Source organism: Trachurus japonicus, chromosome 24 (assembly GCF_045865225.1).
Source record: "Trachurus japonicus isolate A0001 chromosome 24, Traja_1.0".
NCBI classification, from domain to species: domain Eukaryota; kingdom Metazoa; phylum Chordata; class Actinopteri; order Carangiformes; family Carangidae; genus Trachurus; species Trachurus japonicus.
The window spans coordinates 7,783,977-7,809,188 of NC_140930.1; the positions used below are offsets into that span (position 1 = coordinate 7,783,977).

The following is a 25,212-nucleotide window of genomic DNA, read 5'->3' on the forward strand; positions in this document are numbered from 1 at the left end:
CTGTAAAATGAAGCACAAAGAAACACGTGAAAGCTTAAAGGAAGCGAACGCAACAAGATAAAGTTTGTTTTTATTCACATAGAGAATAAATCAAACCTTAGAGACACTCAAAAGTCCAACGAAACTCGAGTTTTTAGCTTTAAACATGTCCGTCGAGAAGGAAGACCTAACACTAAAACAACATTTTTTGGCAGCTTCAAAAGGTGAGACTTCACAACAACATGTTTGTAATTTCTGCTGCCTTTAAAATAGTAATGATGAAGCCGTCACATCCTAAAACATGATGGGTCTGCTCACAAACTCTCGGCCTGTTCATGCATAAATAAATATCAGAGTTACGAGTCCCTGGCTTGTCCACTGTTGAAGCTGAGCCTGCGTTAATTGTCATGGACGCAGCCTTGATTATAAACAGTCAGTTATGGTGACTTCCACTGGAATTCATAAGTTGGATTTTCCAAGTTCCCAGTCGGCTCCATCATCAGAAACGCTCCTTGAAGTTAGTATTTCAACTCAGAAACTCAGAGGGACTTCCATAACCCTGAGGCCACAATCCAAAATGGCTGCCCCCATGCATCAACAGTGAGTAAAAGCTGTACATTACACTGTTTATCAGCCACTTAGTCTTGCCACTATTCATGAGCTGTACCAATGCTTTCATGTGCAAACTATCACATAATGTGTTGCTACTGGCTAGTATTAGCTAACAATGCTAACAAGAAAAACAGCTAACAGCTAACTGCCTTTCTGACCAGCTAGCTTGCTACCGCAATGGGAAAGCAACTGTGGTATCATCAGTCTGCTGTTCACCACACTCACTGTCAATCAAAAGATTGAACAATACAGTAGAATAAACCACTTTATGATGTATTAACTAGATATGCTAACAGAGTGGAAGCTAGTAGAGAAAGCTAGCAGGCTTTTCATACTCACTTCAAAGTTTTCCATACATTTACTACGCAGGCAAAAAAAAAAACTGAGCTAAATTTAACAACGCTGCGCTCGGGCAAAAGACTCATTATGTAAACAGGGTTAACAATAGAGCATGTGTGACAGCATAACATCCCACATATGTTAACAGGTAGGTGATAGATGTGTGTTTGGTTGCGTTTTTCTCTGCCTCTGCTGCTGCGGCTGCAGAATCAGGTCAGATGAGTCACCAGCAGCACAAGCCCACAGCTACAATCTCCCGCTCTCTAATCCACTCTCAGCCTGATGTGATAATGTGATCTCATTCAGCTTGCTCTTCTGTTGACGGCTAATGTCTCACAGTTTTCTGTGTTTGTCTACTGGTCCATGGTCATCTGTTTGAGTTAGAGGTTTGACTGATGCAGGGCCTTTTTCTGGGGGTTGTCATCACTGCGGGACTTGAAGCCGTCATTACCCAGAGTTCAGTCAGTGTGACTAAACCGTTTTCCGGCTAAAAGCAGGAAGTATGTTCATACCAGAGGTCGTTGTCTCTTTTTGAACAAAAACACAAACTGTCCGGTCAAATAAATTAAATTAAACTTTGGTTTTGGTGCAGATGGAGTCTGGTCTTACATAGCGTTGTTGATCCTCCCACAATTTCTTTGAATTTCTATGAAACTAGAGGAAATCAATACGGAAAATAATTGTTTATTGAATCACATCAGTGCTGATATTTAACTTTCGCAAAACAGTTAATTTCTTCTTAATATATATACACACACGTCTAGGGATGGGAATCACCAAACGCCCTGTGATACAATATCATCACAATACTTGTGTCTCGATATAATATAATTCTATATCAAAAATAATGCAATATGATGCAATATATTGCGGTTTATTAGCTGTTTTCAACTGTCTCCAAACAAAAACTTTGTAACCATCTGTTTTTTTTTTTAAATAAATAATAGATAAACTTCTGGCATCCCCCACACTGATACAAAATTGCCATGCAAAATATTGCAATTCTAACAATTTTTTTTTACCTCCAGGAAATTGCATTTAGTTAGCAGAGGCCTCAGCAGCAGAGATCTTCAAACAAGCTACAAGTTGTGCTTGTTGCAAACTGGAGAGTGAACCAACACAGCCTAAAACACTTGTGATATTCAGAGTAGCTATTCAGTTGGACTACGTGGGAGAGTTCAGTGACATAAAAGCTTTTAAGAGAACAATAGAATTTGGTGTCAATTGTCAAATATATACAGCATTAAAGGGTGTCTTTTTAAGTCTTTGTTAAAAAAGTCAAACATTATGAAACAGTCTGTAAAAAAGATCTTCCACATGATGACTGGACCTATAGCCTCGCTACATGAAGGCATCACTCCTACCTGTTTTTTTTCCCACGTTAGATACAAACTGTGAACACAGCTCTATAATGAATGTAATTCCTGGGGACACTGGCCCAGGTTTTCATCGCCAATTCCTCCGCCCACAGTAGTTTTCTAAAGTACACTAAAGCGCGATGATCTCATTTCATTCTGAGCTCGATCCTCACACTCTCCGGGTCCTCACCTCCTACAATGTAATATTTAAATTTCGGATGAATAATAGCATCGTCTGTTGCTGGCAAATCGTCCAGTGACACTCACTGTGAATGACTCTTTGTTCTTTATTCTTGTTTTTCTAGCTTGGTGCATTGGAGTGTATGTATGTATGTATGTGTGTGTGTGTGCGTGTGTGTGTGTGTGTGTGTGTGCGTGTGTGTGTGTGTGTGTGTGTGTCCAGGTGGTGGCCGGTTTGTCCAGTGGACCATCTCTCTCCAGCTGTCTCCCTCACTGCATGGGCTAACCCTGACTGACACCGACCCTGCCCACAGGCTAAACACAACACAGCAGTCTCAAATATATTCAACTCCATACGCGCACACACACACTCACACAAATGCACACACAAAACAGACACACAATGCTTGGTTGTGGCAACGACAGCTTGATCTAATCTGACCTCAGCCTCGGATGCCTGGTTTTAGGTATTGTGTGTGTGTGTGTGGATGTGGATGTGTGTCTGCAGCTGTTGAATGATGAGGTCTACTCCATCACCTGCTTGCCAGTCAGCCTCCTGTGAAATAGAGGATGACTGTCCCCTGAAACCAGACACACACATCCACATGTGCGCGCACACACACACACACACTCACAAAATGTCTGGATTGTGCAGCTTCCTCGTGCCTCAGTGTCTCCTGTCTGTATCCTGTCTTAATCTTTCTCTCCCTGTCTCCCTTTGTCTTGGTAATGTCGTCCTCTTGTCCTAAGAGTTGTCTAGAGGGCGACTTGTCTCAGTGGAACATTTAACTCTGTATTACTCGGGCTTTAGACAGGTACTTGTACATCTAGTACAAACTGTACGCAAATCCAACACTGTACCATCTTTCAGATTCAAATGACCACATTTACTCTGCTTCAATCAATGTTTGTTAAGACAGAAATACTGAATTATGAATTATTATAAATGCACAAAACAATATCAATGCTATGATGCTGATGCCTCCTTTCTTTGTGTTGTCTTCGTGGGTGTTTCACAGTCCCTTGATAGTATCATAAATCTGGATGCCAGCTCTGTTTGGAGAGTTTGGGAATTATTCCAGCCACAGATGATGAAGTGGAAAGTGAATATATTATTGGCGGCTATTGACATTTATTCTTATTTTTTTAATTTACAATTTGGTACACAGACTTTGGTAAATGCTTAAAGGATTTAAACTGAGGAATTTATCTACTTGGGAACTTCCAGTGAACATCACAGGATTTTATCTGTTTGCAAACCGACTGTTGTAATATCAACATGAAGTATCTGACATTCTCTGGGATTAAGTTTGCTGCATTGGCTGATGGTTATTTATCATCTGGCTATTTCTAAATCACTTTCCAATGGATCACAATTGCAACATATTGCAAAATGATGATCACTGTACATTATCTGGGCTAATGAAAATCGACCGGGCTAATGAGGATAAAATTTGCTTCACGTTTTATTTGATTTAATCACGTGCTATTCTCTAAAGCTTTCCCTTCAACTTACTCTCTGTTATCTGGGGACTCTAATGTGAAAATCTAATTGGACTGAAACAACACCGCCTCTGTGCTACTGTAGTTAAATCAAACAAAATAAAACCACCCTGAGACATCTGATAGGCAATAAGCTGTAAAGACAGGCTTGAACAGATGTCCAACGCCATCCCTGTCCAATGGCGTCGGTCGGATGAAGGACGCCTCTGCTGGCAGCTTTACAAGTGAGCAAACTGTTGCCAAGTCATCACATATGGCATTAAATGATCAGGTTGCATGACTTTAGAGCAAACTTTAAAGACATACCAACTGTCATTCAATCACTTTCCTCACAATAAAGGCGAGAAAACGCCCAACTCCAACACCAGCTCTGATTAGAACGGGCTTTATATGAAGTATTTAAAAGACAAATATAACTGAATGTCATCAGCATAGCAGTGGGGTGATATCCCTTCAAACCTACCGATATTTCCTAAAGGAAGTAAATAGATGGAAAATAGAATTGGACCCAAAATCGAACCCTGAGGCACACCACAGGATAAAAGCAGCAGACTCGACCCATTCCCTGAGCCAATCGATGAGGGCACAGGGGTCAATGGTATCAAAAGCTGCTCTAGCAGGTTAGATAGACCATGAACACAGCAAAAATACACTCACAACCAAAGCTTTAAAATCAATTCAGCCAGTTGCAAACACCTAATACATCATCCAGCTCTCCAACCCTTGTGTAGAGTATAGATAGAGGTCACCACATTACCACAGGCCATGGAGATTTAAAATGAAAATAAAAATAAACTCAGAATGAACTGGCGCTCTAGGTAATCAGTCCCACACTGTGTCTAACTCCTGCTTGTCCTTTGCCGGCACCGGGTCGGCCGCCGGAGTGTGAAAAATCATTTAAGAGGGTGTGATCACTTTCTGTCGAGTCATGCTGTAGATCACAAAGGTCATTCTCCGCAGCTATAGGGGTCTATACCGTCTGATCCGTCATCATATGAAACACCCTCATCATAAATCACAGCCGCCGCCGCTGTAACTCTGAACCGCAGTCCGGTTACAGCGATCATGGCAGGCAGGGGGCCGCGTTACGAGCCGCCAGAGTCGCACAAGAACGTGATGTATGAATGGGAGGATCGTTATGGAGGGAGAGTCAGGAATAGCACAGCACCGGTTCCCTGTGGGAGCTTGCTCTCTCTCTCTGTTTTGCTCACCCTCTGTCACAGCACACTGAATTCCATTAGCAGTGGCATCAGTGTCTATTCACCTTATTCTCCGGGGCAACCATGGAGTCAATGGAACGCTGTGAGATTGTGTTGGAACTTCCGGTGACGACCGGAAGTCGTATAGTACATTAGCGGTAGCTTGATTATTTGAGTCCGTTCTCAGCTGTTTCTTGTTGGCAAATCCGGGTTTTTTTTTTTCCCGTTGTCGATTGCAAAAAATGACGAGCATTATAAAGAGGAAGCTACAATCACTGGAAGAAAACGTGTGAGTTTTTTATAGCAGTTGAGCATCGACCTCATCTTCTGTCCCAGTGTGTGTGGAGCTCTGTACGACCTGCACCCACCTCCATCTACTCTAGAGTCTGGTTAAAAATAATTAAATAAATCCCCGTGTCCCCGCTGATTTCAGCCAAGGTGAGCAGCTTGTTTGGAGAGAGTAGGAGCGAATTAAAAAAAAAAAAAAGAACCGCTATCACAGCCCGAAGCAACACTGTTAATGCACATAAGAGGCTGCTTTTAATTTCTGACAGCTGGACATTGCGCTACTTTTAATTATGAAGCTTTATCCATTTAAACAAAATAAACTAGAGGAACAACTTTCATGTTTAAATTGTGTTTTATAGCCTACTTTTATATATTTTACTGATCGCAATTCAGGCTGGGTGTGCGTATGAAAATATGCTACATCTCTTTTCTTTTCTTTTTTTTGGAGGGGGCGGGGGGTAGTTTAGGTGACAAAGACATTTTTAACTGTGAAAATAGAGATGTATTCAATATTTGCATTTGGGCAATACTGCTGTAGGCGAAACAAGTTTATTCATGGCCACATTTAAGTTACAGTATTTGAGGGAGGGTTTTATTTCTAAATCCCTCCGTTTATTTCTTTTACACATTAGCGAGCAGGTTCACAGCGTGAACAGCGTGTCCCGACCCGACCAGGCTCTGGACACGGAGCAGAGACCCAGGTCCGATAGTGCAAGGCTCTCTCTGAAGCAGAGGATGAGGCCAGCTTCCCGTCAGTCTTCACAGACAGTCCAGAGTTGAACGAGTTTCTGATCATATATGTCAGTTTGCTCCAGGTGACAGTTGACCCTCACAACAAACCCCCCCCTCCCTCTCTCAGTAAATAGTTCCGACGTCCATGCTGCAGCTTATATCCAAGTAATATAGTAATAGCCTAAATGAGCTCCTGACGCTCAGCTCAACAGTTGGTAAACAGCAGCGGATCAGCGCGATCTCTCCCTCCGTACTGGTTCTGCCAGCTCCACTTGGATTTCAAAGTAAAAGTCACGCTGTAAATGAGTTAAATTGTGAAACAGCGGCGCTTTTATAGCCGATTTTAGGATTAAACTCTGAATATATGAGCTAAACATCTGTTACCATAAGTTTCCATGGCGATCTAGCTGGGTTGAAAGAGAGAGTACAGGAAAGCCTGGCTTTAGACTCAATAAAAGATATATAATTATAAAATATAACCCACTAAACTCGCTTCGAAGTACACCCCTCAAGTGTTGTCCATGTTGATTTGATTGTCTGTATTGTAATTGTCCCGCAATATACTGCAAATTCAGTCGATTGTTTACATCAGTTTTTACTTCCGCATTTGACCGGAAGTCGTAACACAATCGCGGCCAAACCGGAAGTGGCAAAGTGGGCGGGGCTACATAAGGTGAATAGCACTTGTAGCCTGCAGCCTCTCGGTTTCTTATGTGTGTGTGTGTGGGCATGTGTGTATGTGTGTGTGTCTGTGTGATCTCATCATTTGTTGCATTTGAGACGCGATAGGAACAAGTGAACCCTATTTAAATGGCGCGGAAAAGACGTCAAGCTGCAGAGGAAACCGGTCCACTCTGCAACATGTGCTCGTAATCACTCCATCAAGACAAAGAGGAGGAAAAGAAACAGCAGCAACAGCAGCAGCAGCAGCATTATAGCTGAGATGCTGCATGTGTGTGTTTAATGGGGTTATAGCAAAGACAAGGTCAGGATGTCATAGCTCACCTGCAGAGCTGTCATATAAACAAGTACACAAATAAAAAAAAAAAAGAAGCGAGGGAGGGCTGGAGGAAAGCAGCACAGTGCTCTGTTAACACGAGTCAGTCCAGCTTCCTGCTGAAGTGGTAATAAGCTGTGAATCCACGGCCGACTGTCCACATGATGTGTTGACTAGAGAGGCTGCAGCATCAACACAAACAAACACACACACATACACACACCGATTTGAATTTTAAGCAAATCAATGTTGAATTCAGGCTGATTTTCATAAAGTTCTGAGAAACTTTCCTCCAACTCTGAGTTACTGTGAAGTGTGTCAGGTTTTGTGATGCTGGCTGCATCGGTAGATATCTGCAGGGGTTCAAGGAAAGTTGAATCAAGGGAAACTGGACTCGGTTATAGCTACTTGAAGATATTTTTACCTCTCGCTACTTCTGACCTCCTCTGAGAACTGAAACGTCTCCAAGTATCTACAACGAACCCCTGCTGCCCTTGATTTAACTTTTTTATTTTTATTTAATAACAATGGACTAAAACCATGTTTCCTTGGGATTTGGGATCAGGATCTAAGTAAAGAAAGAGTTGCAACTAAAGGATATTTCCATTATCTACTGGTCTGCAAATCGTTTCCTGGATCCCATGGCAACATCTTCAATTTGTTTATTTTTTCCCATGAGCCTTTTTTAAAACCCAATTTAATTGTTTAATTTTCTAACACAAAGAAGCAAATCCTCACCACTCTGAGAGGCTGGAGTGAGGTGAATGTTTGACATTTTGCTTGAAAAATGTTCCCAAAGGACAAATAGACTATTATCTATTTTCTGTTGTTCAGTCGATTATGGACAGGGAAAGTGAAATAAAAAATGTTTTTAATAGAGGTCAGACTACAGACTAGTTCAGAGTACTCTGCATGTTTGATTTCTTTTACATAATTCATTGCATTTTTTTCAATTTTCTGGATGTAAAAGTATCATAAAATAATGTTTTAAATAGTCACAGTCCTTTTCTCTAGTAGAAGAAACAGTAACAGCAGCTATACGACATCATCTATAGCTAGTTTATCTAAACCCACTGCGTGTGTGATGATTTCTGAAGTCGACCTCATTTCATTACCTTCCATGTACAACTAACCTTTGCAAAAGAACAAGAGCCATTCCACTGTGATGCGTACTTGTCATTAAATTTAATTTCCACTCGGCAGCTGCCAGGAGCATACTGTATAATAACCACTCCCAGCAACAATTTCCGCACGGAAAGGGGAAATTAAAAAAAGTTATCCTCGGCTGCAGCTGTGTGATGCAGATAGTTTGCTTTTGGATTTAACATTATTGAACATTCATCACTCGAGCTTTCGGAGCTGTGCGAAGCTATTTATCTTTCATTTCTCAGGATCACCATCTGATTACATGGCAGAACACGCCTGACCTTTCATGTCTAAAATACAAACTGCGATACGTTATCTTTCAAACTGAGGACAATTTCATTCTTCACGATTATACTTATCTACGCCGGCCGTGAATTCCTTTAAAGTTGGAACAAGAAGCAAATCCTATTATTTCAGGAGGTATCAGGTACATGGAGGAAATAACAATAATGATGATAAACTTTACTTACACAACACCTTTCATACACACAATGCAGCACAAAGCCCTTAAGGCCATGTCACCCAGAGCACGCCGGCTCTCACAAAGAAGTAATCCAGACAGGGCTGATGCACAGATAAAGCAAAGAAACCTGAGTTCAATAATGCAATACACTGAATTCACTTTTATTGTTATGTACAAAAGATATGGTGTAAGTATATTAAGCCTAACTCTATCAAGGCTATTTCATTTTCTCAAACACAATAAAAAAGAAAACAAGCATTTGACTTACACAACCTAATTTCCTCAGACTAGGCAAAGGCAAACTCTGGCCCTCAGGCCAAATGCTGCTCGTTGGGCTTTTTAAAATATTGGTACAAAAATTTCAAAGACCACAAACTTTGGTGCACTGTCAAAAAAAACTGAAACTGAATGTAATATGAATCTAATTGTGATGGCTAAATGACTTGTTCCAGGGAGAATGGAGGCTCTCTGCCTTCCACCTAGCGTCTCTTGGCCGAGAAACTAACCTTGCAAGATCAGTACCTAGTATATATTATCAGTGTCTCAGCGGCACTACGACACAAACATGCCCCGTAATCTGTAATCTTTTATTTATGACAGATAAGACTACACAAATACACATTGTAACATCCTATATGGATTGCCTTGTTTAGCAAAACAGAGAAAAAGCGACAAGACTTGCCTAGTTTCCCTTTAAAGTATGGGTGAGCAGCTAGTCGACTTTTACTCTAGTTTCCCCTGGATCTTATAAAATGTTAAGTAAGCAACCTAAATGCAGTGGAAAATTCCTTTCAATGTCCAAAACTTTGCAGCAGGATACTTCTTTTCCCACTCACGGGCATCAGGATAATCAATGGGCGGTATGGCTGGCTGCAGCTGCATCACTGATTGGGTTGTAAAAAGTGTATGTTTGCTTTGAGAGCAGCGAAGCAGCTGAATTCTTTCTCCCCAGTGTGTTTCAGGTTTCTGGTTTGTCAGCTGCTTTGGGCAGCGAGGTGCCCACATCAACAATAGAATTTAATTTGGACAAATAGGGAGAATCTACAGCTCCCTGGTTACTGAGGCAGCGATGCTTTCCTCTGTTACTACCCAACTTTTTGATGAGGCTGATTAGACTGAGAGATTCTTGCCTGGGGTTGCCCATGGGCTAAACTTCAAAGCTGAATCTACTAAACTGGGCAGGCATATTCCTTTAGAGAGATAGCTGTGTCGGCCTCACAACCGTTAAAAATTATGACTTGCATTTATGTTTAATACTTTACGGTATACTATACACCCAGTCCGTCTGGACTGTCTTTAAAATCACATCCTCCACTATAAAGTTGAAGAAAAGGGGGGGAGACAAATGACAAGGAACAAAAATGAATTAGGCTCAAAGAGGCAAAGAGAAGCAAGGTTGGCATTTGTGGAGAATGAGCTGTATTGATTGGACATAAACCACCACTCAGAGAGCTGATTGGTTTAAGAGGAGGAATGCTGAGTCATGGGGTTGTCAAGCAGTCAACCACCGAGGGTAAAAACAGGTCAGAGGGCTGTGGGGGATAAACAGACGTGTGGGGTAATCGTCGGCAATACCCCTGCTGCATTTTAACAAGCTCTTTGGAAGATTTGCGCTCGTTCGTTTTCTCGCAGATTGAGTTTTTATCAGCGTTTCCTACTTTTTTTTTTCCTCCTTCACCACCATCGTTCCTGCGATGGAGTCAATTTGGGGTCAGGGATTTCTCATATAGTTTGTGATTTAAAAGAAAAAAGAAGAAAAGTTGAAATGTTGATTGTATTAAACTGACATGGATGGTGGAAATTGATTTTTTTCTTTCCTATCTTAGAATATACTTTCCACAAACTGCTGGCTTCTGCAGACACATAGCCTAGAACTAATGAATTGCAAAAACTATTGTGTCGCCATGGCAACAGGAGATAAAGTGGAGAGGGTACGACTCTTCCCTTCTTGTCATTTGCTTGCTTCCAAAGTCTAAACATCTTGCTTCTCAGACACACATAATAATATTCAAGTTACAATAAACTTTTTCTTTTTTACAAATATTATTTAGGTGTCAGCTTATCGTCACTTTATTTCCTCCGTGCTCTCGCTGTTTGGTCTTATAATGGCTCAAATATCCCCTCAGGGATCGGTTTCATCTTATCTTAATAGGAAGACAGACCGAGGGCTGGGTGAAGTCATGGCAAGCCTCGCTGTTGTTTGAATGTCCTTTAGCTAGAGGGAAGGACAGACTGATAAACAGAAGCATGGAGCGGGGACGTGAAGGAGAGGAGAGTAAACAGGCCTGCCAATTTTAGAAAGAGCCAAGACGGCACAGTCTTAAGGAAAATGGGAAATGATGAAAAACAAAAAGGGCAAGTGAAAACTGAAAGAAGGACTAAAAAAAGGCTGATTTAATTGATTCAATCCATTTGGTTAATTTCATTATGGATATGGTAATAAATCATCACATGGGGTTCATCAGATCGTTATCATAAAGTGTCACGATATGCAGACGATTCGCTTCTTTACATGTCCAACAATCTTTTGGCCCTTTTCCACTAAACAGTTACAGCTCTACTCCACTCATCTCCACTGAGTTTAGGTCATTGATATTTTCCATTACAACTGGGGACTTCATAGTATCTCCTCAACACCATTGCATGGCTGTTACAGTCACTCCTTCTAGCTCTCCTGTTTGGATCTTCTCGCCAGCTCCAAACAAACTCGTCTGCACCTCGTTGATGGACATCACTCACGGCTAACAGTCGGTTGACGTCACATTTTACTATTGGCTCGGCTCGCTTGGAACCTTGCCAGAGGTTTTACCAAAAAAAAGTGCCAGGTACTATCCCTGGCGGAAAAATAAACAAAACAAAAAAACAAGTCGAGTTGAGTCAGGTCGAGTAGTACTAGTCGAAAAGCGCCAATTGTCTCCAGTCACAGATTGTGTCTTAAAGTTCTGTTTTTGACTAATATTTTGGCCCTCAGGTGCATAATTAGCTAGCAGGGTGATGAGTAAGAAAATTCTGTATTGTATTATTATTCATGTATTGTAATTAAAATACATTTGGATTCAATTCAAGACTGACCTTGAACAATTTTATAACACATTTGGAAAAGTATTTGATTGCAGATTGATGCACATGGGGCTGTATTTTTCCATTTATCAATATAAAAAAACAAAAACAACTTACAACTATCACTGCTTTATTATTTGTTGTGCACTACCTAACTAAAAAAAAGACTTGTTTTAACCTCTAAGATCTCCACTGTCTGTCAAACATATCCCAATGTATAATAATAGGCCGTGAACTTACTACAGCGTGTCAGAATGTAGATGTTAAACATTTTGTTAGCAGCTGGAAGTTGTGAATCAGTTCAGTTACCCCTGCTGATGAATGACAGCGTTCCACCTTTGTCGGCAGATGCCTAATGGGGAAGCCACAGCCTGCAGCTACAGCGTCGAGTCTTAAAAACTCATCTGAATGATCCTCTTGATAATGAAATGAGGGTTACCAGCGAGTGAGCGCGCTAGGTCTTTGTCTGTCTCTCCCATCAGGAGGGAGAAATAGAACCCAGTGAGTAAAGACAGGTCCCTGGTGGCCGTGCAGACTCACACTGCTGCCAAGAAAAGAAGAAGAGAAAGTCGAAGCAGACGAGCGCCTCTAAAATCCAGATGCTTACTCGCTGCTGACAACGTCTGCCAAAAAGCTTCCTTTTCTAGTTAAATGTGTGGGCTGGTGTCAAGGCTGGAGGTCTACGCTTTATAGTGGCTTTCAGGTTATATTGGATTTGAAGGTTGATTCTAATATTCACCTATTTAAGATGAGACAGTTAATATTTATATACATTGTACAGTATTTATGGGAGCAAAACATCTAATGCTTTCAGACCATACCCTCTCTACATCCAGGCTGATACAAACAGGAAGGGAAGATGGTTTGATGTAAAATGAAATGGGCGAGCAGGGGGGAAACCTGGCCCACACTTGTCATTAATGATGGATTGTACATGGATTTTCCAGGCCAAGCAAATGCACCCATATGCAAATTTATGCAACTGCTTTTTTCCACATTAAGGCTGCTATTTATACAGGTGCCTACCTCTGATTCTTCCCCCTATTTACCGTGCTTATGTTGATTTCTGAATGCTGTGGCGTTTTATTTGGAATTACATGTTGGAGGAAAAAGTCAGCGAATAACAGCTGAGCAAGCAGCAACTGTGAAATATGCAGGACCGTGGGTTGAGTTCAGAAACGCGGCAAATCAAAGCAAGTTCTGCAGATAACGTGTGTGTGTGTGTGTGTGTGTGTGTGTGTAACAACATGCCAGCAAGTTGAGAGAAGATAATGAACATGACAAGGTCAAAATATGACATATGGCTGGACTGTGTTGTCGGCTATTGTGCTATTTGCATTCAGCCTATAGCGTCAGCCAGTCTCAGCCCTTGATCTGTTTGCTCTCCTGTTTAAAGCCAGTCTGATTTAGCCTACATGATTTTCTGTGTTTGCTATCAGACATTAGAACAAATATGAAAACGGTGAATGAAGACATGTGCGAGCTTCTGCTAAAATCCTGATTTCACAGCCGTGATGTTGTCTGACAAAAGATGAAGCTGAAGACGAGTTGTTTTATGTTATCGCTGCTAAAATGATAACGCAAAAAAGAAAAGGCTCCTGTTTATCATCTGTTGTTTATTTTGATTTTCTTTAAAGGCGTCTGAAAAGTTGGTAAACCTGACAACAGAGACGCCGAGTTAGCAACACTGCTCGTTTCCTGCCAAATTACTTTGAAAGAGCAACCAGTGATGAAAATCCAACTATTAGCCGGGGAATCAATGGTGCAACCTTATCGCTTTATCAGAGCTCATTTAAAAGACCAATGCTGGAACTTCATCACTCAGTCAGTCAGTTAGTCTGACTTTTGCATTTGATAGACTGCTAAATGTAGTGCAACCATTATTTCAGCTTAAAATTTCATCATAATTTCTTGGCCAAACAATCAAATGTTTCTATTCCGATCACTTAGTGGTGAAGTTGAACATCTACTCTGCACAGCTGGCGATGCCCACAAGCTGCTTCCTTTCACTACGGCCATCAGAGGGACGGTTACATCACCTGAAAGCCCTTGCTGTTAAACAGTCCCATACAGGCCCAGGCTTGTTGCAGGCGGTCTGTGGTGAAGCAGTAATGGGCTACGTACCGCTGGGGCGGCCCGTTAATGGCTCGCACTCCTGATGTTTTTGAAAAATCTGCGGCATGTTCCCCTCCTGTTTTCTTGATAAATCTTTGCTTTAGCTTTGAAGCTAAAGCCTCGGCGAGCTGAGACGGATTCCTCCTCCTCCTCTGCTGGACAACCATGAACACAGGGAGGTCGGTAATAACAAAGAAAGGAGGGAGAGGAGACAGGAGCAGACAGGTGTAAAACACCTGAGGGCTCCTTCTGGAGGGAAAACTAATGACAAGATCACCTTCTTCCCCTCGTGCTCTCGCTTTCTCTGTCTCTCTCTCTCCTTTTGTCTGTTCCTATATAAACTCACTCTATCAGGTGGTCAGAGGGGCTTTTATGGGATCTCTTTTCAAATATCAGCACTAACATTTTTTGATTGAATTTAGGAAATACAATAAGTCCGTAAAAGAAGGAAGCACACAAAAGAGCAAGGTTGAGTTGAGTTGAGTCACAAACCAGCAATACCATTACACAGCGTAATGGATTTGATGAAAGCCAGTATTATTAGGCGCCTGGATTAAAGCCACTGGTATTCAATATTGCGATACAATAAATGTAATTTCAAGCCCTAAAAATTCCCCAAAAACCCACATTAACATTAGTCATTGGGTGAATCAGTGAGGCGGGTTTTATTGCAGCTTTTACAGTCGGTTGACTTCAGTCGGACCGCCGCACCACAACGAGCTCTCAGGTCAAACATCCCATAAACACTTATTATAAAAACACAACGGTTGTGTTTACAGAAAAAAAAAAAAAATCTGCACGGAGACGGACGGATATCTGTCTCGTATATCAGACGTATATGTCTGGCCTGTCTGGGACGTGACTGACAGCGGCGACAGCCAATGGGAACGCGGCTGGAGAGGACTAGTCGTGGTATGAATGTGGCTCGTGTCCGCCCCGGAGGCAGAGGAGACATTCAAGGTCAAACATTTAGCATGACTCATCAAAACATCCTCCCTTACACACCTTGGATATCCATGAGCCACTGTTGTGTGCGAGTGTGTGTCCAAGTATGTGTGTGTGTCAACAGGCATGTCGGCAGTGCTTTATTTGTAGTGGATAGTGCTTGAGGCCAATATGCTCCTCTCTCTCTCTCTCTCTCACTCCCTATCTCTCTGTATGTGTGTGTCAGTGTAAGTGTGAATGTGTGTGAGTGTGTGTGAGAGTGTGTGGGTGTATCTTAATGAAATCTGACAGAGAATTGTGACAATCAGCGAAGGAGCATCCTGCAGAGGTTAATAAGCTGTACTCCTCACAGCAGCAGCAGGCCGCCGTGCACACACACACACTCCACACACACCACACACACACTCCACACACCAATCTCCTGGGTCTTTTCATTCACCTAAAATTATATTTAGAGATTGTGAACTCTACATTCAGGAGGCCGGTTCCTTCAGCGCGCCGAGGAGGAGAGGAGCAATCTTTCCAGTTTGTCACCTCCAGAAAAGACTCTCGGGACCGAAGCGGCGACATGGCCCGTTCTCTCACACTTCCTGTTTTCTGTGATAAAAACAACAGCCCATAATAAGATGTCACTCACCTCGTTCTGTCATCCCTCCCGCCCCGCTTCACTTCCACCGCTCACAGTGACTCTCAGTGGGGTCTGAGACCACTTTAAAAGGAAGTAGCGATGCTTACTCTCTAAAACTCCATTAATATCTCAATTGCTCATTTATAATTACATCTAATTAGCAGGTTTTTGTTTCAATAACCTTTATTGCCAATGTTTAGACTAACAACAGTAGCAGGTGGAGCAGTTGTTGATTTTCACTCTGCCAAGAATCACAGATTTTTAACATTTGTTTTTCTTTGCCAGTCCTGCCAGGGAATAGATGGATTTTCATTTTAAAAATGTGTTGAATTTTTTAAATATTGGCGCAAAAATGCAACCGCGAGACAAACTGCGGCTTTGGGGTTTTGAATGAGCAGTATCGGACTTTAAAATCCTTCTCAGCGCTCGTGCTCAATCCCCAAGCCTGGACTCGTGTTGCTCTGACCATCTGCTCCCTAACCCGGCCCAGGCTACACACATCACCGCGCTACCACCCCTGGATTATGGCATCAACATGCGCACACGCCCACAATCTCTCTCTCTCTCTCTCTCTCTCACACACATACACACACACACATGCATGCACTCATCTTGGCTTCTCGTGTCGCTGCCAAGTGATGACACTGTGTTTGTGTACATGTGTTTGTGCCAGGACAGAGATCGGTGCGGGGACATTCTTCCACATTATCCTGGACAAACCTAGCAATATTTCCACATATTTCATTCATACGGGATCAGTTGTGTCCAACAGTCCATGTTCTCGTCCTATTTGTGGTCTTTGATGAGAAGCAGAAAGCGAAGCGGAGCTGCACTTGACAGTTTTGCGGAAATAACAAGTGACACAGTGGACAAAAGGACCGATGACAACTGATGATGTCTTATGTCAGAGCAGCACTTAACTCAGACACTAAATCCTCTTATTGCAGTCTCTGTTTCTATACGCAGTCACGTTGAAACTGAAATGGAAAAATGACAGCATTTGCATTACATCTGAAATATTCAGTTTAAAATAAGTCAATATCAGATGTGTGCTGTATCTACACACCCACATACAGTACACAGCTATAGCTGATTGGGCTGTGTCAGCTGTACTACACCATGAGGAACTGACGGAGCAGAGATTTGGCAAAAGCTTCAGAAACGTGGAAACAGGCGGCAGGAGGAAATCAGCTGAGAGTCCAGGTCATAGTTACAAATATAGACGTATTGATGTATTTTATCTTTTAAAAATATGAATCCTGCCATCTTCATGATGAAGCTGTGTGGTGCTGCAGCACTATAGAATATAGCTTGCAAACAGGGCACGCACGCACACTGTAACACACATACTTACACTACAGTATTTCACTATCTCTGTCTCTTTCAATCCCTTCGCCCAGAAATACATGGAGAGCTCAGAGGTCTATTTCTGACTCACTTCAACACTAAAGTCAGTCAGGCATTGCTGATGAAACACACATACATCCACACACACACACACCCTAGGCTAGGTAATACATTTGTTATAAAGCATTCTCCTGACGATGCAAAATGACATGCTGCCCTCTCTGTTTCCCCGCTGCTCTGACAACAACCAGAACTTCAGCCCTGACTCACTGCGGACCGACAGGCTATACCAAAATCAGGCTTATTCCTTTAGAGGAAAAATCCTCGGCCCACTTACAATACACTATACCATTGCCCTGAATTATAATTTATATATATATTAAAAAAAAAAAAAAACTTGTTGCCATAGCAGCAAAAACCCTGTACCGCCTTCTTTCTGACAGAGGCATTACAATAAAAGGCAAAATCATCAGAGAGTATAACTAACGTCCAAAAAAAAAAAAAAAAATCATGACAGTGAAATCCGCGCAGAGCCTGAACTACACAAAGGGGCTCGGAAAGCAGCTTTGTGGGATTAAAAATTACTGCAAGAAGTCTTAAATAACAAGTCGTGCATCACAACTCATGAAATGCAATGACACGAGGGAAATGCAATCAATGTCTGACTTTACTGACTGTGCATGAACGCAGCAGGAAGCTTATAGTGTAGAAGTGCCCGTTGCTCTTTTGTACTGATGCGCAGCTAAAGAGCAGCTACATGATGAGTCTGATCATCTCTACAAGTGTGGAAGGAATAAAAGGTGGAAATGACGAGGACAAGCGAGGTTTCCAGGTTTTGCTATATGTTCCTGAACGCAGCGCAGCGGTCAGTGTGAGCAGATGGCCGGAGTGCCATCGGCCGCCTACTCCTCCTCCTCCTCCTCCTCCCCTGCTTTGTTGTGGCCCTAATGCAACAAGGCACAGGAGATACGAGGCTCAGATGTGTCGCCTGTGGGAAATACGTGGGAATCATGCAACTTGACATACGTTAAAAAAAGAAAAAAAAATACAATTCGCTGTTGTTTTAGTCGGTAAAATCTGACAGAAAACACTGTTCGGCTCAGCTTCCACTGCTGCCAACATCCATCACATAACGACATTCGGTATTCAGTGAAACTATGTTGTGTTATTTTTAAAAAGAAAGCCAATAAACTGGGCACTTTTCATAAGCGTTTCCAACTTCTTGATTGCTTTTTTATTTGATTTTAAACACAGCCAAATGTATCACACTATTGTCAGGAGTGTGTGGGGAGAGAGAGGAGAAAAAAAAATGTGATTATGACCAAACAAAATCTACAATCAAATCTAATTCTGGCACCACAAACCCAATCAAAAAACATGTGCAATGTCAACTTGTTCCATCCTGTTGCTGAGCAGTGATGTGGGATGCAGTCGTCTAATTACTCAGCCCAGTTGCAATCGGTGTTATTATTATTATTTGAGTTTTTAAATATCACTGTGCACAAGTAAATCCTTGGCAGAGGTTTACAAAAGGCATTAGTGTCCTCTCCGTGGCCTGTTGCTCTAAGCTGGCGAGGGAGCTTACCTTAATGTTTTGTGCATTATCTTTTTTTTTTTTTAGCAATTTTTCTTTTTCATTTTTCACCTGTTGTTTGACTGCCAGTTAAAATATGTCAACACATCAGCAGCTGAAACAAATATATATTTATATAATAGTATTTAATCCTGTATCAAATACTCAAATAATCAGGTTTAACCCAGTTGTAGCGCAGACAGACAGACAGACAGACAGACATCTATCCACAGGCCGATCTCTCTTTGACATGCAAATGCTCCAAATCACTGCTTGTTGGGTTTATGTAGATTCTGAAAAAAAAAACTGGCACAAACTGGCTCAGTTACACAAATACTGGGAGTTTTACATCCATTGCACATTGTGTTTCTTGCAAAAAAGTCCTCGTTTTATCGGCTTTCCTCTAAATATTTCATCTTTGGTTACGTTATCTGATGAAGGTTTCGTGTGGAGCATTGAAATTCTGTACAGAAGAGAAGGGCCCACAGGTGAAATACAACCAAACTACAGTAAAGACACACTTGTATGAAAATGCGTGCAATATTTGTGGGAGTTACTGTCAGGAATTGCGCATGTAATGATGTGGAGGACTGCCGTAACAAGGTGAAAAGCCTGTTTTTTTTTCCTTTTCAATGTGACTCTAAAGAGCCCACACTGCACTAAGGCTTGGCACACACCTCGCCCAAGGCTGCTGAATTATGATTTTCTTTTTTCTTTTTTTCCAGCCTCCACTTCCTCAGCACAAAGGGATATATACTGAGAGCACAAATCTAATGGCTAAGAGTCAGTAGTAGCCAACCCTTGGAGGAGGACTTGAGGTGTCAAGAGTAGACAGCATCTCCAAAAAAAAAAGAAAAAAGCCACCTGCATGGAAACATGTGAGGCTCCCTCAGCTCCATGATAATGACATGCTGCTGGAGCCACAAACATGCTTCGACCCCTGAGTGACTGATGTGGGGAAGGTTGATGCTCTGTGTTAGAAGTTGAAACCCTGTCATTTTGCCAAGTGGGAGATGAAAGCACTGATCCTCAGGGCAAAAGGAAGAAAAAAAAAAAAACACATTTGAAATGCCCTTGAAAGCCCACAGGTGCGGTCGGCGTGGAGACATAACATCCTTTATAGTCAGCTGAGCAAAGCAAATACAACGTTTAACTGAACTAATTCCTGCTAATAAGCCCTTAAATCTGACATACACTGCATTAAAAAAGGACACATGTTTTCCTAGAGCTACAGATAAACATGCTGTATACATGAATATTTAAGGGAAAAATGCATTAACGGACGCAAATAGTTCAAATTTAACACACATACAACAGGGGAATCGCAAGGGCATGGGACAAAATATTCTAAATATACGAGAAGTGAATTGCACGACTGTAAGAGGATATTCAAATGCACACAATTACCCATCATGCTTATAGGCCTCGGTTTCAATCTGTGTCTCATTTTCAAGTCACCAAGAGAGAGAGGGATGATCAAAGTTTGCAGGAAGTGTCTTATTTAGCTCGCATGGTTATTAATGAGGCCTCGCAACAAAATTATAATGTGCAAGTAAAACAAAATGCCTGCACAGTGTCTGTGTCTGTGTCGTTGCTGCTGCTGTTATGATGCTGATTAATGACCGATCTGATTAACGTCGTGGTGGTGTAATGATCCGTTATTGATTGGATGCAGGAATCCGAACCAGAACCAGGAGGATCGGAAAAGGGAATGGTGCCTCCAAACTCAAAAAGCGTGCTATAGTCAGAGCAGAGCAGAGATCCATGACAAACTCTGTTAAATCATTTAACACTTTAAGATTTATCACTGGTTTACCTTAAATATTAGCGTGAATCATAGGATCTTACGGTGTTTATAAGAAAGGCTGGGAGCTTGTTTTCCATTCGGTATGCCATCCAAACACCAAGCAGCATGCATGCCAATTAAAAATCCACCTTTAATAGCAATGTGCGATGTTATTCCTACTTCTCCCCATTCATTAAATTACAGCTGTGGTGAGAGGTTAACTGAAAGAGTTAATCCTCTCATCATCATCATCAGAGAGGCTGATGTTGTCGGGGCACAGGAAGCAGATGGAGATCATACAGATTGTGGGAAAAACTCAAAACTTTGATTTTTTTTATCTGTACGGAGTTAAAGTAGTCAATAAATGGGGCAAATTCCTGATGGGTTAGGAGTCAGGTATAATACAGGGCAGGGGCGTAACTCTGGGTTAAATATTGGGGGGGTTAAGATCTCTGTAAATATAGGGATTTCTTTTTTAAGCAAAAAGTCAGTATGTGTGTCCTAATGGGTGCAAAGTTGTCACCTGTGGTATTCTGACAGAACTAATGCTTATTATTAATTTGTAGATAAACTAATGACAATTTGTGATTTAGGATGCTACGCTATGACAACGCTAACAGTTAGCCTGCTTGCAGAGGCCTTCTGAATATAGCACACCACACCTTGTCATTAATACAACGTAAAAACTCAACTTGATTCAGAGAGAAAAGCCGATGCGTTCTGAGACCAGGACACCCCTGGCTCTAGCCATTAGCAAATCAGCTAACTTCAGACAACAATTCACTTGCTAATGCTAACTCATTGATATGACTATTAGGCTAGTGTTTTTTCTCATTTTATATGATACTACAGTATTTAAAATCGTTTGTCGGCCTTGTGGCTCTTTTCAATATCATCCCATTTACACCTGGCATTAACATGCGTTTTCAGTGATCGGGCTGCAATCGGAGAGTGCTTGACCACATGAAGGTGTAAACACACCCAAGACACATTGAGGACGGTTTGTGTTCTGATCCGAAGGTGGTCAGGGACGCATTGTGACCACATTGAACAGACAAGTAAACGGTAATGCGTCCTATGTCCGCATACAACTACGTGGGCGGAAATAGAAATACGTCATCGCGGCGGGCACCTGGTTGATAGCCAGCGATCAGCGCCAGAAGGTATGGAAAACGTTCTGGGGAAAAAAAGTGTGTACAATAGGGCAACTTCACGGATTTTCTCTTCATCCTCTACTATTTATTTTCTTTTTTAATTTACACCCTCCACAGTATGTGATCGGATTTCAATCGGATCTCAATGTGGACACTGAGACCCATAGGTAAACAGGGTATACTGTATGTTTCTAGCAGAATATGGGTTTGACTGGCTGGATTTGATTTTTTTTTTTTTCTGTGGGTGGGGGGGTGGGGTGCGGGGGCTATAACCCCCCTAACTCCCCTCCATAAATTACGCCCTTGACACAGGGTCTAACCCAGGGGTTGAAGCACCACAGCTCAGAGTGTGAGGGACACCAAGCAGGCCCATAGGGAGCAAACAAACACTTGCTTTCTTACCTTGGTTAGCTGTGCGATCTTCTTGCTCATCTTCAGGTGCAGGTCCTGGGTATATTCCATGGCGATGCCGGTCTGAAAGGCCACGCTGGCCGCCGAGGGAGAGGGAAATTTCCCCGGACCGGTGGCAGGGCAGTAGTAGGACTGCTGCTGTTGCTGCTGCTGCTGCCAACCCGACCCAGTCGCCATCTTCACAATGATGCTTCAGATGCTTCACACAGATAGATACGGGGCTGGGGGGCTGTAGCTTATAATAAAACCCGGACGGTGCTAATGTGGAGAGAGGAGAGACTGACTGGCTGACTGACTGTGGGACAGCGTCGGTTTTTTTTTTTTTCCTTAACAAAAACAAAAAAAATAAAATATCAATATTATATTCATTTTTGCTACCGTCCGTTTAAAAAAATAACTAAAAAAAATAAAAATAACAAGGGTGGATTTTATGAATTTTAAGCTCCACAAACGTCGGTTCCGAACATCGTGTCCGCTCTAGAGATGTGTCCGTTTTCAGCGCTCCGAGGTGCGGGTGCTGTCTGTTGTCACCTGCCGCTGATGTGGAGCCGTTCTCGGGCAGCTGGCTGGCGGAGCTGTCGGTGCTGGCTGACAGGCTGGCTGGCTCCGGCGGTCGGTCGGTCACCTTGATACCGCTGTTGTGTCTCAGCTGGAGCCGTTAAGAGTGGTTTCCTCCTCGGTACATTCCTCCGGCTACATTGACGGAGAGTGTGTGTAGAGATTTAAAGGTGTGTATGTGTAGCCTGTGTGTGTGTGTGTTAGTTAGGAGAGGGAGAGAGAGTGTGTGTGTGTGTGTAGCATAGACTGTAAAAGGTGTGTAGCACTGGCTCGGCGGTTGGTTGCTGCTCCTCTGTTGCCATGGATCACCTCAACAGTTTATGCTGCATTCACGTAGGATGGGAGCAGCGCCGCGTTCAGGTGCTGTCGGAAAAAAGAAAGAAGGAGGAAAAAAACACAGAAATTGACGACGGGAGGTGTGGGAGCACATGAAAGCGCGGTGAAAGTGAGATGAGACGTTCAAAGGCAGGTTGGTTGATAGTTAGATTTTGATTTAAATCCCCTCCCTTTGATGGGCGTAAGGTGCATAGACTTGATATTTAAGACCTCGGGTCTCTTTCAAAATAAAAGACTCAGACAAAGCTGGGTTCATAAGGATAGGGATGATGAAAGGCGTTACGCGAATCCATTATTCAGGAGTAGGGTTCAAGTCAATTAACTAGGTTCAATCAGATGGATTTGCACACAGCAATTGGCAATTCCCAATCAATTTTTAATCAACTGTGTAGTCTCTCATCACATTGACCATCCATCAGGCAATTATGTCCTTTATAATCGTTTACAAAATAAAATGTTAAGAGAATATAAACAAATTAAACATGATAATATATCAAATAGCTGCAATTATTAGTTTCTTAGGCTAATCGATCGGTCAAACCATTTCATTCATTCTTAAAGCAGAAATGGATTTACTGCTTTTCTCTGCCATGAAGGTAGATTGGCTTTTAAAATGTTGCAATGCAAAAAATGAAATTTGATTAGCATTTTTGGTGTTAAAAAGGTCTTGTAGCCCTGCTCTCTATAACCGATCAGGAAAGTGTTCTGTTTTCAAATTTAATTTTATTATAATGTAGAAAGTAATCGAGATTCTTTCTTATTCGCTCCCTCTTTTCTCATGGTGTCACGGTCGAGACAAAGCAGTTCACACATCTTCAGGATGTGCAGAGATGGGTCAGGTTACACTTTCACACCTAATTGTTGCTGTGATGTTTGACCATTAGCAGCCTGATCTGACAGTGTTTCCTCCAGTATCACAGGTAAGACGTGAAAATGAAATCCATTTTCTTGCTCACTAGACTTTCACTAAATCAGGTGCATATTAATTGGTGTAATGATTAGAGAGAAAAAAAATCAATATTTATGATCTTGAAAACTGTTCACTCCAAGTTGAATTCAGTCATCAATACAACAACTCCAGCTTCATAATTTGTGTAATTTAGTTGATTGTTGTTATACTAAGTATCATCAGTCATTATTATTTATAGTCCACATTTGCACAAAACTGACATACACGCATGACAAAGCAAATTATTATGACCCCATTTAATATTATATGAATCACCCTATAGAGTGGTGCACATGCAGTCATTATAAATACACATGACACATGTGCCATATTATGTAGGCAAAATGCACCATTTCACAGAATGACACATGATGACAGTTAAACTGCTGCTCCATGGTCATGTTTTTTTCTATTCATGCCTTGGCTGGATGTCTCCTGGCTGGGCTGGAAATACCATCCATTACCATCCATCAGCATGGCGCTATAATAAATGCATCAACTTAGACTTGTTCCCACATTTTAATCTGTGAATCTGCAGTCCGGCCCCTCTTCATGTTTTTATATGGGAAAGATGGTGCTCAAGCCTCCAACCTGGTGCTATTCTCTGCTTCGGCTTGGCATGGCATTGCATGTTTTCAGAAAGATTAAAACCTGGCCCACCATCTGGTCCACAAATGGATGTTAACTCTCACCATGCCACCTCCTGTTTGGCCCTATGCAGATCATAAAACATGACAACCACATGTTATGAAAGGGGCGGGAAAAAATGGTAGAATATATTTCTTAAAAAAAACAAAAAACCTTTCAAGATGGTGAAATCTGTTGCAAATTTCTTATTTTCTCGTCTTGGATGTGAACATCTATTCCCAGAGGGGAGGTCATCTGGAGTACACTGTTCTTCCATGGCACATAAATGCACCAAGTTGAATTTTAATGACGTCACGTCATCTATCAAGGCTCAACTGAAGTGAAATAAAAAATTTAAAGTGACTGGAAAGGCAGCTGCAGGCGGTCCCTCACATACTCATAATCATAAGGACGACGCAAACAATTTGTCTTATGGTTTCTATTTATGGCTCTGCGTGATTTTTTTTTAAAGCCCTGTGGGTTTTTACTGCATGTGTGTCCATTTATGTATACACACACACACACACACACACACACTGATGATGAGTTATAATTCATCCAGTAGGCTACACTTTCCTGCATGTTGCAAATGGATGCAGTGTATGAGTGTGCTGGTGTTCAATCAGTTTGCATTAAAACCTACAAACAGACGACCATGAGGAAATCAGTGTAGTCGTCAAACCTCCTACACTGCGACTGCGTTTGTGATAAAAAAAAAAGAAAAGAAAAGAACAATATCATTAATTAAATGTCCTTTTATCTGGTAACAGAGCGTGACTACGGGCTATATCATTTAATTTCCGCTCAAATAAGACCAGATGTATACGTATTATGACTCGTGTGTCATTTCTCATGAGATATTAATATGCAACTGTACAGTTTTATCTATTTCTGTCAAACTCAAAGGAACAAGAGTGTAAAAAAATG

At 41.8% G+C, this 25,212-nt stretch overlaps 1 protein-coding gene across 2 annotated transcripts in view; it reads right to left on the minus strand.

Moving 5' to 3' along the window:
• fam184ab (family with sequence similarity 184 member Ab) overlaps positions 1-22,414 on the minus strand; it is a 162,151-nt gene extending 139,737 nt beyond the window's left edge. Inside the window, exons 1-2 of one of the 2 annotated variants that reach the window (XM_085770340.1) lie at positions 22,347-22,414; positions 21,807-22,073 (exon numbers count right to left, since the gene is read on the minus strand). In XM_085770340.1, the coding sequence (XP_085626466.1) occupies positions 21,807-21,992 (186 nt within the window). In that variant the 5' untranslated portion in view covers positions 21,993-22,073; positions 22,347-22,414. Of the gene's footprint in view, positions 1-21,806; positions 22,074-22,346 lie in introns of those variants that run through there. The other variant, XM_085770341.1, reaches the window with a different exon arrangement.
• Between the last annotated feature and the right edge of the window lie 2,798 nt (positions 22,415-25,212).